This window comes from Pongo abelii, chromosome 3, assembly GCF_028885655.2.
Source record: "Pongo abelii isolate AG06213 chromosome 3, NHGRI_mPonAbe1-v2.0_pri, whole genome shotgun sequence".
Classification (NCBI taxonomy): Eukaryota; Metazoa; Chordata; class Mammalia; order Primates; family Hominidae; genus Pongo; species Pongo abelii.
Window position 1 is genome coordinate 180,608,427 of NC_071988.2, and position 19,621 is coordinate 180,628,047.

Consider the following 19,621-nt stretch of genomic DNA (forward strand, 5'->3'; position numbering starts at 1 on the left):
ATGAAGAGTTGGCTGGCATGAAAGCAGGTACAAAGAAAACTGCTAAAACTTTAATAAACTTGTAAGCTTAAGTGTGGGCTACTATAGCGCTTTAGAAGAACTGGGAACCCCATATGCAAGAGGATTTAGCTATCTTTAACAGGCTGTTTTTCACTGATCTCCACCAACCACAAGTAAACTAGGAGTAGGTAAGGAAACCAGACAGAGCCCTCATTGGTAGCACAACACAAAATTCCACCTTCTTCTCTAAACTCACCCGTCTCAGGGAACAAAAGCATCAAGACTTTGGGAGTGGTACAGAAAATCCTCTTGCACCCGGGGACCGGGCAAAGGTCCATTACTTCCATAGGAGGAATAGAAACTAGAGCATTCTGCCCCAGGGTACCAACAAAAAAAAAACCACTCCAGCCCAGGATCTTGCACTGATCAAAGCAGTGGGTAGTGCCCATTTGTATCATGGCAGGAAATGCTCTTATGAGAGTTTGGCTTCTGGAGAAGGGGTAACAGCAAAGCTGAGACAGCCCCATCCCCAAAAGGGTAAGGAAAAAGAAGTTCATGTCAAATTATAAAGCAATCAACAGAACCAGAACCAGCAATAACTCAGATTTTACAACTTCCAAACAGAGACATTAAAATGCTTATGATTAATAAGTTAAGTAATATAGTGGAAAGATGAATAATATGCACGAACATAAAGAAAATGTCAGCAAAAAGATGGAAACTACAAAAGAGAAACAAAAAATTATTTCAACAGCCTTAGCAACAGAATGAACACAGCTAAGGAAAGAATCAACAACCTTGAAGATAGGTCATAGAAAGCTTTCAAATTGAAACAGAAAGAAAAAGAGACAAAAATAAAGGCAAAACAGAATCCAAAAGCTGCAGGATAATACAATTGTCTAACAAATGTGTAAATGGACTCACAGAAAAAGAATAGAGGAAGAACAGGACAGAAGACATAGCTGGAGAAATAATAGCCAAGAATTTTGTTACATTAATATAATGCAACAAACCAGAAATCTAAGAACCTCAGAAAAATCCATGCAGAAGTCAAGAAAAACTAGATAAATTATAGTCAAACTGCTGAAAACCAAAGATAAAGAAAAGTATCTTAAGGCAATCAGAGAAAATAGAAACATTATACACTGTAAAACAAAGACAAGAAAAGCAACTTTTTTTTAATAGCCAGAAGGACTATGGTAATATTGGCAAAAAAGATTTCAGAACAAGGACTATCACCAGGGATAAAGAGGGATATCATATAATAATAAAAAGATCAATTAAGCAAAAATATGTGATAATCCTAAATGAGTCAACAGTTTCAAAATACATAAAGTGAAAACAATGAAACTGTATAGAGAAATAGCTAAAAGTCAAAGGATGTCATTTAAAGCTGATGAATCTTTGGCTGGGCATGGTGGTTCACACCTATAATCCCAATACTTTGGGAGACCGAGGCAGGAGGATCCCTTGAACTCAGGAGTTTGAGACCAGCCTGGGCAACATAGTGAGACCCTGTCTCTATTAAAATTCTTTTTAAAAAAAATAGCTGAGCGTTTAGCTGGGCGTGGTGGCGGGCACTTGTAATCCCAGCTACTCGGGAGGCTGAGGCAGGAGAATCACTTGAACCCTGGAGGTGGAGGTTGCAGTGAACTGAGATCACGCCATTGCACTCCCGCCTGGGCGACAGTGAGACTCTGTCTCAAAAAAAAATAAAAAATAAAAAATAAAAATTACCTGAGCATGGTAGCATGCACCTGTAGGCAGTCCCAGCTACTCAGGAGGCGGAAGTGGGAGGATAGCGTGAGCCTGAGAGATCAAGACTTAAATGAGCTATGATTGTGCCACTACACTCCAGTCTGGGCAACAGAGGGAGACCTGTCTCAGGAAAAAGCAACAACAACAACGGACAAATCCATAGATTAGATAGACAGTGGTATTCCCAAGGTGAACACTAATAAAAAGCATGTAATTAACCAATATTGTATGGTAAAGAGAGGCAGAGGAGCAGAGAGGAAGACAATGTGCACAAGTTTTATCATTTCTTAGTATCATCAAAAGAAAGAAGGTATAGTGCATTAGGTAAAGTTAAAAAGATTGCCAATAGAATATACAAACCTTTCTAAACATCGTAAGAAATAAATTTTTTAAAACACCATTAAGTTAAGATAAATATTACACACAAAAAAAAAAACCTGAGGTGAAAGTTTTTTAAACCTGTGGAATCATGTAATAATATTTTTTAAAAAACCGACTAAGGCCAACTATATTAATCATATCAATAAATATAAGTAGGCTAAACTCACCTATTAAAAGAAAAAAGACAGGGAAAGAAGACCTGGGAAGATATTTCTCAAAAAATACTTAAAAATGGCCAACAGGCATATGCAAAAATGTTCAACATTACTAATCATCAGAGAAATGAGAATCAAAACCACAATGAGGTATCACCTCACACCTGTTAGAATCTCTATTATCAAAAAGACAAGAGATGACGAGTGTTGACAAGGTTGTGGCTAGAAAGGAATTCTTGTGCACTGTAGATGAGAATGTAAATTAGTACAGCTGTTATGGAAAACATATGGAGCTTCCTCTAAAAATTAAAAATAGGACCAGGGGCGGTGGCTTACGCCTGTAATCCCAGCACTGTGGGTGGCAAAGGTGGGTGGATCACTTCAGGTCAGGAGTTCGAGGCCAGCCTGGCCAACATGATGAAACCCCATCTCTACTAAAAATACAAAAATTTGCCGGGCATATGGTGGCGGGCACCTGTAATCCCAGCTACACAAGAAGCTGAGGCAGGAGAGTCACTTGAACCCGGGAGGCGGAGGTTGCAGTGAGCCAAGATCACACCCCTGCACTCCAGCCTGGGTGACAGAGCAAGACTCCATCTCAAAAAAAAAAAAAAAAAAATTAGAGCTACCATATGATCCAGCGGTCCCACTTCTGGGTATATATCCAAAGGAAATTCCATTAGTATGTCAAAGAGATATCTTCACTCCCATGTTCATTGCAGCATTAGTCACAATAACCAAGATATTAATCAAACTTAGTGTCCAATGACCGTTGAATGGATAAAGAAAATGTGGTAGATATATACAATGGAATACTAGTCAGCCTTAAAGCAGAGATCCTGCCATTTTGACAACATGTGTGAACTTAGAGGACATTATGCTGAGTGAAATAAGCCAGAGACAGAAAGAAAAATACTGCATAATCTCATTTATACGTGAAATTTTTTTTTTAAGTTGAACACATAGAAACAGAGAGTAGAATTGTGGCTATGGGTCATGGCAGGGGAAATGAGGAGATGTAGGTTCAAGGGTACCAAATTACAGTTATGAGATGAATAAGCATACAGATCTAATGTGTGGCATGAGGACTATAGTTTAATAACACTGTATTGTATAGTGGAAATTTGCTAAGAGGGTAGAGTTTAGGCACCTTTACCATAAAAGAAATTAACTATGTAAGGTGATGGATATGTTAATTTGCTTTATTGTAGTAATCATTTTACTATGTACTGTATATCAAAACAGGCTATATACCTTAAGTATATACAGTTTTTAAAAGTATGTCATGTAATTGCAAACAAAAGAAAGCAGGCATCATATATTTTATCTAAGTAGGTAGAATTCTGGCCAATATGCATTAAATAACACAATGACATTTTAATGCTATAACTGCAATTTGCAATAAAAGATATCACATTATAAGTCTATACACACCAAAGAAATTAATATAGCAACCAAAACAAAAGAAAATGTAGACATACATAAGCAGTAAGAGATAATCCACTACTGGGTCAGGCGCAGTGGTACATGCCTGTAAACCCAGTACTTTGGGAGGCCCAGGCAGGTGGATCATCTGAGGTCAGGAGTTTGAGACTAGCCTGACTAACACAAAAAAAAATTAGCCAAGTGTGGTGCCAGCTACTCGGGAAGCTGAAGCAGGAGAATCACTTGAATCCTAGAGGCAGAAGTTGCAGTGAGCCAAGATTGTGCCATTGCACTCCAGCCTGGGCAACAAGAGTGAAACTCCATCTCAAAAGAATTAAAAAAAAAAAAAAGATAATCCACCACTGCACACTCCATAAAAGATCAAGTAGAACCAAAATAAATAAATAACATAATTAGTAAGTTAATGCTAATCAGTGTATATCAAACTGCAATGCCCCTTCTCAATAACAGAACTGCTTTCTTTGGGACAGCAACATAACTAGCTAAAATACTACATTCCCACACTTCCCTGCATCCACATATAGGATATGTCTTAAGTTCTGACTAGAGAGGTCTAAGTATTACAGTGTAGAACTTCAGGAAAATCTCCTTAAAGAGAAAGATGCAAGTCTTTTCTTTTCCTTCTTTATCCAGGAAAAAAAAAATGAATATGATGGCTTGAGCTTTAGCAACCTCTTGTACCATGAAGACAAGGGCATGTGATCAGTGAATATGAAAGATCCTGGGTTTCTAACAACTTTGTAAAACCACCATATCAGCCCTGAACTGCCCAATTCTAGATTTTTTTTCCTGGGGGAAAAAACCCCAACAACTCTGTGTATTTATGCTATTATAGATAGGTCTCTGTTATATGTACATGCACCTAATCCTAATAGATATGAACTTGAAAGCAAAGAATGCCCAAAGGACATTCACCAAAATTGACCATATATTTTAGGACATACACATACACAAACCAAACTCAAGAAAACAGATGGAGGGATTAGCCTAAAACAGGAGAAGGGTCATCTCTTCCTCTGAGATTAGAAGGAGACCAGGTGCATATACAGATAAGTTTATAGATGTTGGGCAGCAAGTCAAGGGCTTTTCCCTTCTTCATCACCTCAATTTTCTCTGTGAAATAGGAGCCAGAAATGTTTAAAAGGTAGAGGAGGAAGCAGATAGAGAGTAAGATTTGCATGTTTTGAATGCCACTAAGGGACAAGTTGAGGGAGAATAGACAAGATTATAGTTTTTGTCTTTTGTTATTGTTGTTATTCAGATTGAAGAACCACCAAAGTTTTCATTTTTATCCAATTCTACCAGGTATAAAGGGAAAAATAAAATGGTTAGTCTCAGAGGCTCATTAGATAGGAAGGGTGGTGGTTTAAACACAGTAAAAAATAAAAATAAAAAAACACGCCTTTGTTAACTCCATTAAGCTTACAGCTAGGGAGCAAGAAACAGATTTTTTGTTGTTATTTTGATTTTGTTGTTTTTGCGTCAGCTAAGAGGTATGCTGCAAACCAGATCCCTGCATATCAAGGACTAAAACCCCTAACTTTAGGAAGAAAATATACATATTCATATGTATGCTCATATACATGCCCATAGAAACACATCATACAAATGTGACCCCAAATGTTTTTATTATTAACACGGGAGGGGGGAAAAACAGTAAATATACAACCCAAGGTTAAAATAAACTCAAAATTAAACTACCAACTTAATCAAATGTCCTTAATTTGTGCCCCAATATGTGCTTCTTTTTGATTTTCACAAATTAGTAAATTAGTACTAACAAATATTTTTGCCAGCTTAATAGAAAACAGTTACATAAGTAACTAAATAGGAACATCAACTCACCTCATTAAGTGCATTTTGTGAGACTTAAGAGAGCATCACCACCTGGTGGTAGATTCAGGGTAATGATTAGCAACCAAATAGAAGGAAATGGCCAGTCCCTGTCACGGATAACATACATTATGAGAGGCCAAAAGCCTTGGCCAAAACTAAGACCAAAAAAAGTAGCACTATAAGTGATTAGCTTCCAACTTAATAGAATAACAGAAATTTGGAAGGGTGATCTAGAATCCACATTTAAGATTCTAATACAATATCCCATGTAGTACAAAAATCCTGTCTATAAAACTATAGAGATATGATACATTGTCTGTGCTAAATATCTGTAGTAAAAAGAAACAACTTCTCTGGATATCATAGATTGCTAGATAGGTTTAAATTGGGTTTAAATTTGAAACGTTTTATGTCCCTCAATCAGTAAATCTAATTTTGAAATCCAATGCAACGTAGAAAACCCCTGATATATTCTATAGCCTGACTTCAAATATATCTCTCATTTTGTTTTCGTTTGTTATAAATACACCCCATATTCTTCAATTGCCTTGATTTCTAGATACCTTACATCCTGGTCTTCCAGATTTTCCAGATATATTTGATTTGTCAGCATCTATTTTTAATGCAGCACCAAAAATAAAACTGACTCACATGTAGACAGTGGAGTATAGGCACTTCTGTTAATACTTTCCATGTTTCCTTTCAGATTTTAATAGCTGTATCACACTTCTGCTCACATGTTTTAGTCACAGTTATTCCTGAACAGCTTTATGTTACGTGGTGACCAGTAAGCTGAGTGTTAGAAGAGACTGAATAGATTTAAGGGCCAGCATTTACTTTTGAAAATCTATCCCTAAACCTCAGCTGTCTTCCTCTGCTCTATAAAGTTCCACCATATACTCACTTATGAAAGAAGAGGAACAATAAAAGAGTAACTTCAAGATAACCATGAAGACACAGTAAAACATAAAAATTTTGATACATTTTTATGCTTAGACCATAAGGAGGTTATAGGCATCACACAGCAAGGGAGCCCCAGGAGGATTATATTTAGATATCTAGATATCTAGATAGATGATAGATAGATAGATAGATAGATAGATAGATAGATAGATAGACAGACAGATAGAGGTAGAGATAGAGATAAAGATATATGCAGCTCTCTGAATTGGAAATGCAGAACCTAAGGCAGTCTGCTGTTTGCTCTCTGTCTGCACTGGCCTTTGAGGCAATATAAAAAGCAAATAAGGGTATTCTCAATAGTAAAAGATTATCAAGGATTTTTTCTGGGGAGTGATTAGGCTGGAAAGGTAGGAGCTAAATATTGTTTTGGCAGCAGCAGCTTTTGCAACAATAATAGAATCTGATGCAGACTAGCAAAATAAAATCACACCACTTAGGGAAATGCCATTGGTAACTTTGGACAAATGTTTCATATGGTTCATTATGAAATATCGGTTAATAAATTAGGTATTTATCATAACAAATGTTTTCAATTTGACTTCTTGTTCTTTTCAATTTCTCATATACATGCCCATATGCACTCATGATACAGATGGGACGCAAAACATTTTTACCTTTAACATAGAAAAAAGTGTATAATATAGATATTTATATATGTAATTTCAGCTGTAATAGAAATGGCCACAAGTGAGAGTCTATATGAAATAAACAGTATGTAAAGAAAAGATATTTTATTAGAAGGCAAATAATTTTAACCAATTTATTTCTCTCCATGATTAAGATTTAGCTGTATCGTTTTATTTTTATGTTCCAGGGACCTTGAAGGCAACCATATCCATAATTTAAGAAATTTGACTTTTATTTCCTGCAGTAATTTAACTGTTTTGTAAGTAATATGCTATGCTTTTGAAGTAATATTATATTTTCTTACAAATAAAATTTAAAAACACCCATTTTATGGAAAAAAAATCCCAAAGAACATCAAGAGTCTGTTGTTGGATCTCAGTTTGAGAAACGCTAAATTGAAGTCTTAGCCTATAAGAATGTTTATCCTTTGCAAATTATTACGGCATAAATTAAGTTTTTCTTTATAATTGTGAAAAAATAGTTACAATCAAAATGAAAAACAAAATACCGCTGAATGTTCACAGCCTTGAGAATGTAATTATGGACATCAAGATAAACCTTGAAGTGTTAATGAGTGTAATTCCTTCTTATGCATCTCTGGCCTATTTTAAATTCACATGGCATTTTCTGTTGAAAGTAAAGGATGTTAGGTCTTCCTTCAGTAAAAAAAAAATCCAACTCTCCTATTCACAGCTTATTTTACCGGAATGTTTTTCAAACTATGGATTGCAACTAATAAGTAGGTGATGAAAGTAATATGAAGCACAATTTATTATACCCTTGTCAGCATTTTTAAGGGAAACAGAATTTAATTGAATAGATTATATCAGACTGCAATGCAGATAATAAATGTATTGTTTCATGAGCCTTGGGGGGTGTGTGTGTGTGTGTGTGTGTGTGTGTGTGTGTTTTATGATCCAATATAAAACACATTTTTTACTGTGTGTTACCACAGGAATGATTTGAAAACCATTATCCTAGACTACACAGGACCCCTGTATATAGGCTATACAATAGCTCCCACTGATATTACCATATGTTTTCTCCAATTCCCCCCATTCCAATGGGTTCTGACGAGTTCCAGTTTGAACTCCTCCTGAGTTCAGCAATCTTCTGGTACAGGGTGCTTGATATAAATAATGCAAAATAGTGTATAGTAATTGCCCAAAGGAAACCAAATTGCACCTGAAGGACACAGAACAAATAGATATCTGAAAAACTTAGAATTTCTTTTCTATTGTACTTGTATTTATTTTTTAAGGAAACCTTTGTATTAAGAGATTATTTATGGATTTCCTCTTGGCAGGTGTTGTGCTTTTAAGGTCCAAGAATATTGGGAAATGGTGGTAATGGTTTGAAGTGCAGTGAGGAAATAAATGGGAAAGGACAATTTGAAGACATGTCATACAATGTTTAAAAAATTAAAAGCCCTTTAAAACTTAGTTCTGAGTTGGTCCTCTAGGCTAGCTGGTAACACATGAGATCAGTCAGAAATGTCAAGAGTTAAACAGACTGATTCAGCATCCCAAATTAGAGATTCTTCTAAAGGGGTTCAGCTAAGAGTGGACTTCCTTAGGCAGATCCGCCCTAAATCACATCAAGTAACAAATGAGTAGGAGTGCTGTGGTATGTGGGCTATTCTGTTAGACAGTCATGCTATGCAGACTAAAGAGACAAGTCTAAAACAGCTCCTATGCTCTTGGTTGCAAGATATGCAGTCTGTATTCTCAAAAGTTGGGGTTTTCACCATTTCTCGTGCAAAGCTCTTCCCTCCCTATTTCACTTAAAATTTTGAATTTCTATTATTATCATCATCAAAACATTTGAGGAATTTAGGATTAAAATTAAATTGGATAATTTATACTACTTCAAAATGTCTTTATGTGAAAAATGTACTGTATATTGATTATCTTTGTTTCTGCATACTGTTCCTCTCTTTAGTAATTCTTGTCAGTTACCTAAAGAAGTTACAATGTATTTTTCTTTTTACTTTCAGAGTGATGAGGAAAAACAAAATTAATCACTTAAATGAAAATACTTTTGCACCTCTCCAGAAACTAGATGAATTGTAAGTATGACTGAACATATACTGATAAGAATTTTCTTTCTGTTTTATTTTTCACACTTGTACTTACATGTGTTTATACATTTAAGAAATATTACTTATCTCCTCTTTCTAAGCATTATTTACATATATACACCTCAAGCCACAAAGGAATTCAGATGGCGTACAAAAAATATGGAAAATAAAAATATAAATATTTGAGGAAAGTGAGTTAAAGGAAACACAGCTGTAAAGAAATAATAAAGCCAGTATAAAATTAATAAATAAAATACATTCTACACCACTCTGTTCTACTCCTAAAGAAGGATGGTAAATTTGTGGGGGGTTTTTTGTTTTGTTTTTGTGTTTTGTTTTGTTTGTTTTGAGACAGGGTCTCACTCTGTCGCCCAGGCTGGAGTGCAGTGGCACGACCTCGGCTCACTGCAACCTCCGCCTCCCAGGTTCAAGCAAATATCCTGCCTCAGCCTCCTGAGTAGCTGGGATTACAGGTGCATCCCACCATGCCCAGCTAATTTTTGTATTTGTAGTAAAGATGGGTTTCACCATGCTGGCCAGGCTAGTAAATTTGTTTTTATGTTTCCTAAAGGATTAGGATTCAGGGACCATAAGATTAGAAGATACCACTTTGCTGATCTGAAACCAAAGGATAATCTTGGATCCATAAGGAAATTAGACACTACTGTGGATAATATTCCTACCTATAATAATGGTAGAGATAAATTATTTTTATAATGCCCCTTTTTAATGCCAACAACATAATTCCAAAGGACACTGTAACAATTCTATGATGAACCAAAGCCTGTGGTCTAAGCACATTGTAGTTGATTTTCAGAATAAAATAGATGTAGAACAATGGATGAAGTGCTTATCCTTCAGACCATTTTTTTATATTTTAGTGTCAGTTTTTTTTCTTTTCTTTTTTGGTTTGCTTTTTTTCTAGTACCAGGGTGTCACTCTATTGCCCAAGCTGAAGTACAATGGTACAATCATAGCTCACTGTAACCTCGAACTCCTTGGGCTCAAGTGATCCTCCCACCTCAGCCTCCTGTGTAGCTAGCACACCACCATGCCCAGCCAATTTTTTTTTATTTTTTGTAGAGACAGGATCTCTGTGTTGCTGGGGCTGGCCTAGAACTCCTGGCCTTAAGCAATCCTCCCGCCTCAGCTTCCCATAGTATTCGTATTACAGACATGAGCCACTGTGCCCAAGTAGTATCCATTTTCTGGAAAGAATTTGAATGTGGACAGAGCTACATGTTTTGACAGTTAGCTAAGCAGAACATTGATTTATTAAAACTTTTCCATAAAACTTAAAGAATACAATTAGAATGTTATGAAAATAACACCAGGACACCTTACCTGAGCACTCAAGAAGTTACAATGTGTTTTTCCTTATGCTAGGTAGAGGGAATACGTGTGCCAGGAGCAGGAACGTTTCTCAGGTAACAATCCTGCATTCTGCCCCAAAACATCAGGGAATGAGCCATTAAAAACCCAACATTTTATCTGTAGCCTGAAACACTTTTTGGTGGTCAGTACCAATCATTCACAAAATGTGCAGGAAAATCTCAAAAACAAATAGAACCAACCATCTGTTGTAGCAACTCCTAGTACGTGACAATTGAACCATATCATCAGCACATAGGAAAGTAGTCTGAATAGTAGGGGGAGATGCAGCTGGATGATCCAAAGTATTATCTAGACATTAGAATACAAGTTAGTCAAGGGATACTAACTATATACTTTTTCTTGTTTCATCCACTTGAAATCACACCTGAATATCAAGGGATGGTTCCTTCAAATCCTAGCCTTCATGGTGGCAGTCAGGTGCAGATTTTATATATCAATAACCAACAGTGAACATGAACTCAAAGGGCTTAGTGCATAACCAATGCTAATCCAGATTCAGAAGTAAAGGAAAGAATAATACAAACTGCAGAGGGTAACCAAGGCCAATAATTTGTCTTGCTAATTATTAGGTGGACTTTAATGCTCCTAATCCCATATTAAACACTTACCTGAAAAATCAGATTCACCAGGACAAAAATGGCATGTTTTCTAAGAGTCGATGGCTTTCATTGGATGAGTCTATATCTAAACTGTCCTTTTGAGAGAGGGTTGAACTATACTCTGTGCCCCTCCAGGCTCCATCACACCAACAGAGTTAATGAGGACAAAGAGGATTCACTTGTCACAGAGGACTATAAGTAGCTCTAGTGACAGAAAATCTTTGCCACGTGGGTGACTTAATTTGAGCTTTTAAAGTCAACTACTGTAGTTTACAAGGTGTTTCCTGAGTTCATTCAGAAATGGACCTTGACTCCAATTAAGTTTAGCCTAACTTTCCTAAACTTAAGCTGAGAAAATGGCCCTTTCAAATGTCACTTGGGATCTGGGCCAACACTCTCCCATTACATGATTCATGCTGTTAGAACTATATGCCAGGATTTGCTCTGATAACAAAAACCCACACTCCCACCAGTAATTGTTGAACAAGACATTTGGAATTTTAATATCCCAGTGCACCATTTTAAATCCGTTTTGCACATTGCTTTACTAATATGATCAATATTTTACTTGGCTTCCTATACAAGGAACTGAAATTGTGCCCCACTTTTACTAAAGATGAAGCAGATAGACTCAATCTATTCATAGTCTTCTAACTGAGGATGGAGAAAACAGCTAGTCCAAAACTGAGCTAGGCACTGGGTAGCCCAGATGAATAGATATCGTTCTTGTACTCAAAGAACTCACATGTTTCAGAAAGGAAGCACATATGTACAGAAACAGTTGTACAATGATGTTATATGTGCTATATGTGTTATACGTGCTATAATAGAAGTGTGCAAGAGGAATGCATAGGAGAACAAAGGACAAAACACTTAACCTCCCTGGGCTCAGAGGTTAAACAGAGGAATGACGTTTGAATGAAGTCTAGAAGGATGAATATGAGATCAGAAGGAGGGAAAGAAGAGCATAGGGATTAAAATACTGAAGTGCATTTGGGCCATGGTGAAAAGTTACTTTGGGTAGAAAGTGGTAGGCAGGGAGACTGGAAACATAGTCAATGACAAGACATTTGAATATTTAAAGGTTCATTATGGCCAGGCACAGTGGCTCACACCTGTAATCCCAGCACTTTGGGAGGCTGAGACGGGACGATCACTTGTGCCCAGGAGTTTGAGACCAGCCTGGGGAACATGAAGAAACCCAGTCTCTATCAAAAATACAAAGATTAGCTGGGTATGGTGGCATATGGCTGTAGTCCCAGCTACTCCGGAGGCTGAGGTGGGAGCATGGCTTAAGCCCGGGAGGTGGAGGTTGCAGTGAGCCGTTTGTGCCACTGCACTCACACAATGCGGTTTTGATTTCATCTCCTAAGGTACAGTAAGCTATTGAAGGAGATTCCACCTCTTTATGAAAGAGATGGAATTTTAGAATAATTCCTTCAGTTGTCTAATCAGAACAATCTATCTTTGTTGACAATTCACCGATAGATATGTAAATAACAGCAATAGTCTCCAGGTTCAGTTTACAGCAAAGACATTTATAATATTTATCACATTATATTAGCCACTTATTTTTAGTCTTAAAAACTCAGTCTAAAATTGTCCTACCCTTCGAGGTCAAAAAATCTAACGTTTGCCTTATAAGCAAACCAGCATATATAACAAATACATCTCTTCATTCTCCTACCTATCCCAGTGGCAACAAATATGATTTGGAGATGAATAGAAGAAAAGGTTAGACTTTCCCTTAGTATCTCTTGATCACCTTACAGAGCTCAAGTCTGTTGAAACTTTGTCTTGTATAAAAGAATCTGAGGCCTTTCACATGAGAGCTGCCACTGTCAAAGCTACTACGAGAGGTGCTGCTGTCAAACATCTTTTTAGGATTAAGGTACGAGGTCATACCATGTTAAGCAGACCCTCTACACATACATGAGATGACATGCAAAGTATCCTACCCCAGGATAATATGAGATCCTGTGTATATCAGCTGTGAAAGAAACTCGAATTTGAAATAATACACTTCCATAATAATCATAACAATCCTAAGCAGAAGAAAAAAATTAAGATCACAAACCATATATCTATTCTAACACAAAAAAAAGAGAACAAAGGAAGAAGGGGCACAACACAAAAATTAAAAGAATTAGAAAATGCGATTGATTAAAACCAGATCAGGCCAGGCGCAGTGGTCACGCCTGTAATCCCAGCACTTTGGGAGGCTGAGGCTATTGGATCATGAGGTTAGGAGTTCAAGACCAACGTGGCCAACATAGTGAAACCCCGTCTCTACTAAAAATACAAAAATTAGCCGGGTGTGGTAGCACACACCTGTAATCTCACCTACTGGGGAGGCTGAGGCAGGAGAATCGCTTGAACCTGGGAGACGGAGGTTGTGGTGTGGTGTGCCAAAATCACACCACTACACTCCAGCCTGGGTGACAGAGTGATACTCAGTCTCAAAAAAAAAAAAAAAAGATCAAATACCATCAAGTATTTGTCTTCCAGGGGATGATGAAATGGAATAAAATATTTTTATATTTTCCTATTTTGCTCCTTTTTTAAATTTTTAGACTTCTGGTAATTAATATAACTTACCAATGGCATTGTTGAAAAGTTGTTTAGTGGTTTCCTAATGAATTTCAGAACAATGAATAAAGTCTTAAGAAAATAATATCACATATTTGCAATTATTTCTCCAGGGATTTAGGAAGTAATAAGATTGAAAATCTTCCACCGCTTATATTCAAGGACCTGAAGGAGCTGTCACAATTGTAAGACTGATGTTAATTTTGCCACCTCATTTCTTTATTTTATTATTTTTTTAATTGTGGTAAAATATGCATAACATAAAATTAGCCATTTTTAAGTGTGTAGTTGAGTAGCATTAGCTACATTCACATTGCTGCACAACCATCACCACCATCTACCTCCAGAAGTTTTTCATGTTGCAAAACTGAAACTCTAGCCACTAAACACTAACTTCCCACTCACCCTTCCCCCATCCCCTGGCTACCACCATTCTACTTTGTGTCTGTGTGAATTTGACTACTCTAGGTACCTCATAGAAGTGAAATCATGGAATATTTATCTTTTTGTGACAGGCCTATTCTACTTAGCATACTGTCTTCAAGTTTCATTTCTGTTGTAGCAGAAATGAATTTCCTCCTTCTTAAGGCTGAACGATATTTCATTGTGTATATGTATTGCAGTGTTTATTCACCCATCAATGGACATTTTAGTTGCTTCCATCTTTTGGCTATTGTGGATAATGTTGCTATGAACCTGGGTGTACAAATATCTGTTGACCCTGCTTTCAATTTTTAGGTACCTACTCTCAAAAGTAGAATTGCTGTTTCATACATTTCTGTCATTTTATTTTTAATGTATGTTTCATTCTGTTTTCCATAGGAGTTTAACCATTTTACATTTCCGCTAGTAGTATACTAGGGTTTCCATTTCTCTACATCCTTCCCAACACTTGGTATTTTCTGTTTTTTTGATAATAGGCATGCTAATGGATGTGAAATGGTATCTCACTGTGGTTTTGTTTTGTGGTTCCCAGTGATTAGTGATGTTGAGCAACTTTTCATGTGCTTATTGGCCATTTGGATACCTTCTTGCAGAAAAATCTGTTCAAGTCATTCACTCATTTTTCAATTGGATTGTTCAGGTTTTCTGTAGTTGTTAGATTGTTGGAGTTCTTATATATTCTGGATGTTAACTTCTTTTCAGATACATAATTTTCAAATATTTTCTCCCATTGCATGGGCTGCCTTTTCACTCTATTATGGTGTCCTTTGATGCACAAAAGTTTTTAATTTATGTATAGTCTAATTTTTAAATTTCTTTTTTTGTTACTTATGCTTTTGATGTCATATCCAAAATGACACCAAATGTCATTGGTGTCATGTCATGAAGCTTTTCCTGTATGATTTCTTCTAAGAGTCTTACAGTTTTTAGCTTTAACATTTAGAACTTAAATCCATTTTGAGTTAACTTATGTACAGGGTGTAAGGTAAGGATCCAACTTCACTCTTTTGCATGTGGATGTCCAGTTTTCTCAACACAATTTATTGAAAAGACTGCTCTTTCCCCATTGAATGTCCTTGGCACCCTTGTTGAAAATCATTTGACCATATATCTGTGGGTTTATTCCTGAGCTCTCTATTCTATTCCATTAGTCTACATGTCTGTATTTCAGCCAATACCACACTGATTGCTGTAGTTTTGTAGTATGTTTTGAAATTAAGTAGTGTAAAATCTCCAATTTTATTCTGCTTTTTTCAAGATTGTTTGGCTATTTGGGCTCCCTGTGTTTTCCATATGAATTTTAGGATGGATTTTTATATTTCTGCAAAAAAAAAAAGGCAATGGGATTTTGGCAGGTTGCCTTGAATCTGTAGCTCACTTTGAGAAATACTGACATCTTAATATTAAGTCTTCTGATCTGTGAACATAGCATGTCTTTCCTTTCATTGGTGTCTTCCTTATTTTCTTTCAGCAATGTTTCACAGTTGCCAGGGTATTTATCTTTCACCTCCTTGGTTAAGTTTATTTAAGTATATTATTCTTTTGATGCTGTTGTAAATGGAATTCTTTTCCTCATTTTCTTTTGTGATTATTCATTGCATATAGAAACACAGCTGATTTTTGTGTGTTAATTTTATATCCAGCAATGTTGATGAATGTTTTAGTTCAAATGGATTTCTTTTTAGTTAAATCTTTAGGATATTCTACATGTAAGATTACATCATCTGTAAACAGAGATAATTTTTTTCTTCTTTTACAATTTGGATGCCTGCCCTTCATTTTTTTTTCTTGCCTAATTTTTCTGATTAGGACTTCCAACATTGTGTTGAATGACAGTGGTAAAAGCAGGAATCCTTGTCTTGTTCCCACTCTTAGGGGAAAGCTTTTGGTCTTTTACCACTGAGTGTGGGATTTCATATACATCGTTTATTATGTGAGGTAGTTTCCTTTTATTTCTAGTTTGCTGAGTCCACTTCATTTTTTTATACAACCCACTGGTCATTGTCATTCTTTCTCTCTTTCCTTCTTTCTGTAACTGTGGCTCTCCCAGCAGTTCCTTCCATCCCCCATGTAACTTACGGTCTAATCTTCAGTAAATATTTTTGTTTATTTCCTCTTTTTTTTTTTAATTTTGTTTTTGTAGAGATGGGGGTCTCATTATGTTGCCCAGGCTGCTCATATTGGACTTCAAGGCTCATGCCATTCTCTCACCTCGGCCTCCCAAAATGCTGGGATTACAGGCATGAGCCACCACACCCAGTCTAAATATTTTAAAAAGAGAAATTTTCCTGAGAAGTTTTCTTTAATCAATGATTCTTGTTTCAAGGTGTTGTTTTTCAAAGATTCTGAAATTTTCTCCATTTAAATTTAGCTTTCAGTTCTCTTTAAGAAGGCAGGTGCTTGTAGTCCCAGTGAGTTGAGAAGCTGGGGCAGGAGGATCCCTTGAACCCAGGAGTTTGAGTACAGCCTGAGCAACACAGCAAGTCCCCATCTCTAAAAAATTAAAATATAAAAATAAATTCCCTTTAAAGTCTGCTTTTCATTTCATGTTTCATGACTTAAGATTTATTGTAAAAGATATGATATATATTATTTCATTAATTCAAATTTTGACTAAATGAGATTATTTTATTTCATTTTATTTAAACCATATCTGATCTTAGGTAAAATGTGAAGTAGGTGCGGCTCTTTCTCGGTTCCCCTACCACTTCTCTGCTGGCAGCCCTTTCTTGACAGCTCTACCTTCATGCCCATGTTTTATTAGCTGTCACTCTATCACTATCATAATCACAGAGTATTTACCACAAGCTGGGCACTGTTCTAAGTGTTTTGTCTTAATTAATTCACTTAAATGTATAATCAACCCTGTGAGGCCAGTGCTATTACTATCTCTTTATTTCATTGACAAACAAAAATTGTATATATTTATCAGTACAACATGATGTTTTGAAATATGTATACATTGTGGAATGCCTAAATTGGGCTAATTAACATATGCATCATCTCACATACTTATTTTTGTGGTGAGAACATTTAACATCTGCTCTCTTAGCAATTTTCAAGAATACAATACATTGTTATTAGCTATAGTCAGCATGTTATACAATAGAAGTCTTGAACTTATTCCTCCTTTCTAACTGAAATTTTTGTGCCTTTTGACCAATATATTCCAATCCTTTCCCACCTGCCTCTCGTGACCACATTCTACTCTCTACTTCCATAAGTTCAACTTTTTCAGATTCCACATATAAATGAGATCATGTGGTAATTGTCTTTCTATGCCTAACTTACTTCATGTAGCATAATGTCCTCCAGATTCATTTATGTTGTTGCAAATGACAGGATTTTCTGTGTTTTTTAAGGCTGAATAGTATTCTATTGTGTATGTATACATTTTTTTTATCAAGTCATCCTTTGATGGACACTTGGGTTGAATCCATACCTTGGCTATTATGAATAATGCTGCAATGAATATGGGAGTACAGAAATCTCTTTAATATACTGATTTTATTTCCTTTGGATATATATCCAGTAGTGGAATTTCTGGATCATGTAGTAGTTCAATTTTTGATTTTTGAGGAAGCCCCATACTATTTTCCATAATGGTTGTACTAATTTATATTCCCATCACCAGTATGCAAGGGCAACCTTTTCTTCAAATCATCCTCAGCACTTATCTTTCATCTTTCTGTTAAAAATTATTCTAAAAGGTGTGAGGTAATATTTCATTGTGGTTTCAGTTTGCATTTCTCTGATGATTAGGGATGTTGAGCACTTTTTCATTTACCTGTTAGTCATTTATATGTCTTATTTTGAAAAATGTCTATTCAAGCCCTTTCCCTAATTTTTAACCAGCTGATTTGTTTTCTTGCTGAGTTGTTTGAGTTCCTTACACATTTTGGATATTAACCACTTACCAGATATATGATTTGCAAATATTGTCCCCCATTACACAGGTTGTCTCCTCACTCTGTTGATTGTTTCCTTAGCTGTGCAGAGGCTTTTTAGTTTTACGTAATCCCATTCATCTATTTCACTTTTGTTGCCTATATTTTTGGGGCAATATCCAAAAAAATCATCACCCAGGTTAATGTCCTGGGGCTTTCCACCCATGTTTTCTTCTAGTCATTTTGTAATTTTACAGTTTAAGTATTTCATCCATTATGAGTTATTGTATACTTTTGTTCATAAATATGTTAAAGTAACCCAAAATAAACAGATTCACTTGCTTTACTCATGTAGTTTTTAGAAATGACCTATTGCTGCTTTTTTTAAAAAACAGGAATCTTTCCTATAATCCAATCCAGAAAATTCAAGCAAACCAATTTGATTATCTTGTCAAACTCAAGTCTCTGTAAGTATTCACATATGGGGATAGTTCTATGATAAAATTGTTTTTTAAATATTAACAATGTATATTTTTATATATTTATTTCAAATCATAAACTTTATTTCCAAGACATTAGTTTAGCTCTACAAAAACATATAAGGGCTTGCTGAACTATAAACAGACAACTATTAGTTTTATCTTATATATTTGTAAATTAAAAAAATGATGAATTATTTTATATTTTTCTATAAGTCACTAGGAGCTTATGTTGATTTGTTTGCTTTGACCCTTCAAAGACATCTGTGCATATTCACTCTCTTAACACTGGATATTTTATAATTTATTATAAGTGTTTTTACCCCAAGGTAGAATATTCTAGATTATATAAATCCTTACTTGTACCACACACACAAAAAAAGACAAAAATTCTGTTAGAGCCAAAGAATTGCCTTAAAAGATAAGCTTCAGGGCTGAGTGCAGTGGTTCACACCTGTAAACTCAGTACTTTGGGAGTCTGAGGCAGGAGGATTGCTTGAGATCAGGAGTTCAAGAATAACCTGGGCAACATAGGGAGACCCTGCCTCTACAAAAAAATAAAAATAAGCAAATTAGTTGAGCGTGGTAGCATGCACCTGTGGTCCTAGCTACTTGGGAGGCTGAGGTGGGAACATTGCTTAAGCTGGGAGGTTGAGGCTGCAGTAAGCCATGTTTATACCACCACACCAGCCTGGGCAACAGAGGAAGACCCTGTCGCAAAAAAAAAAAAAAAAAAAAAGGTAAGCTTCACTTCATTTATTTTGAGTGTGCCCTCAGTAAAATGACATTTTATTAGAAAAAAATTATTAATTAAAAATTACTAGGAAATTTTTAAGGATGTAAAACATCTCTGCTATTGTAATATTGTACAAAAGATAATGCTTGTGCATTTATTCCACACATATTTATTGATTAGTTAAAACGCACAAAGCATTGTGCCATGATCTGTGAGGATCTAAAAAAAATCAAATAAGGAAGATAA

General features: G+C 35.8%; 1 protein-coding gene across 1 annotated transcript in view; it reads left to right on the forward strand.

Annotated features, from left to right (window-relative positions):
• Positions 1 to 19,621, forward strand: part of RXFP1 (relaxin family peptide receptor 1) — a gene marked incomplete at its 5' end in the record, with an annotated part of 129,514 nt that overhangs the window by 92,034 nt on the left and 17,859 nt on the right. Inside the window, 4 exon segments of the mRNA NM_001133200.1 lie at positions 7,354 to 7,425; positions 9,163 to 9,234; positions 13,943 to 14,014; positions 18,556 to 18,627. Of these exon segments, the coding sequence (NP_001126672.1) occupies positions 7,354 to 7,425; positions 9,163 to 9,234; positions 13,943 to 14,014; positions 18,556 to 18,627 (288 nt within the window).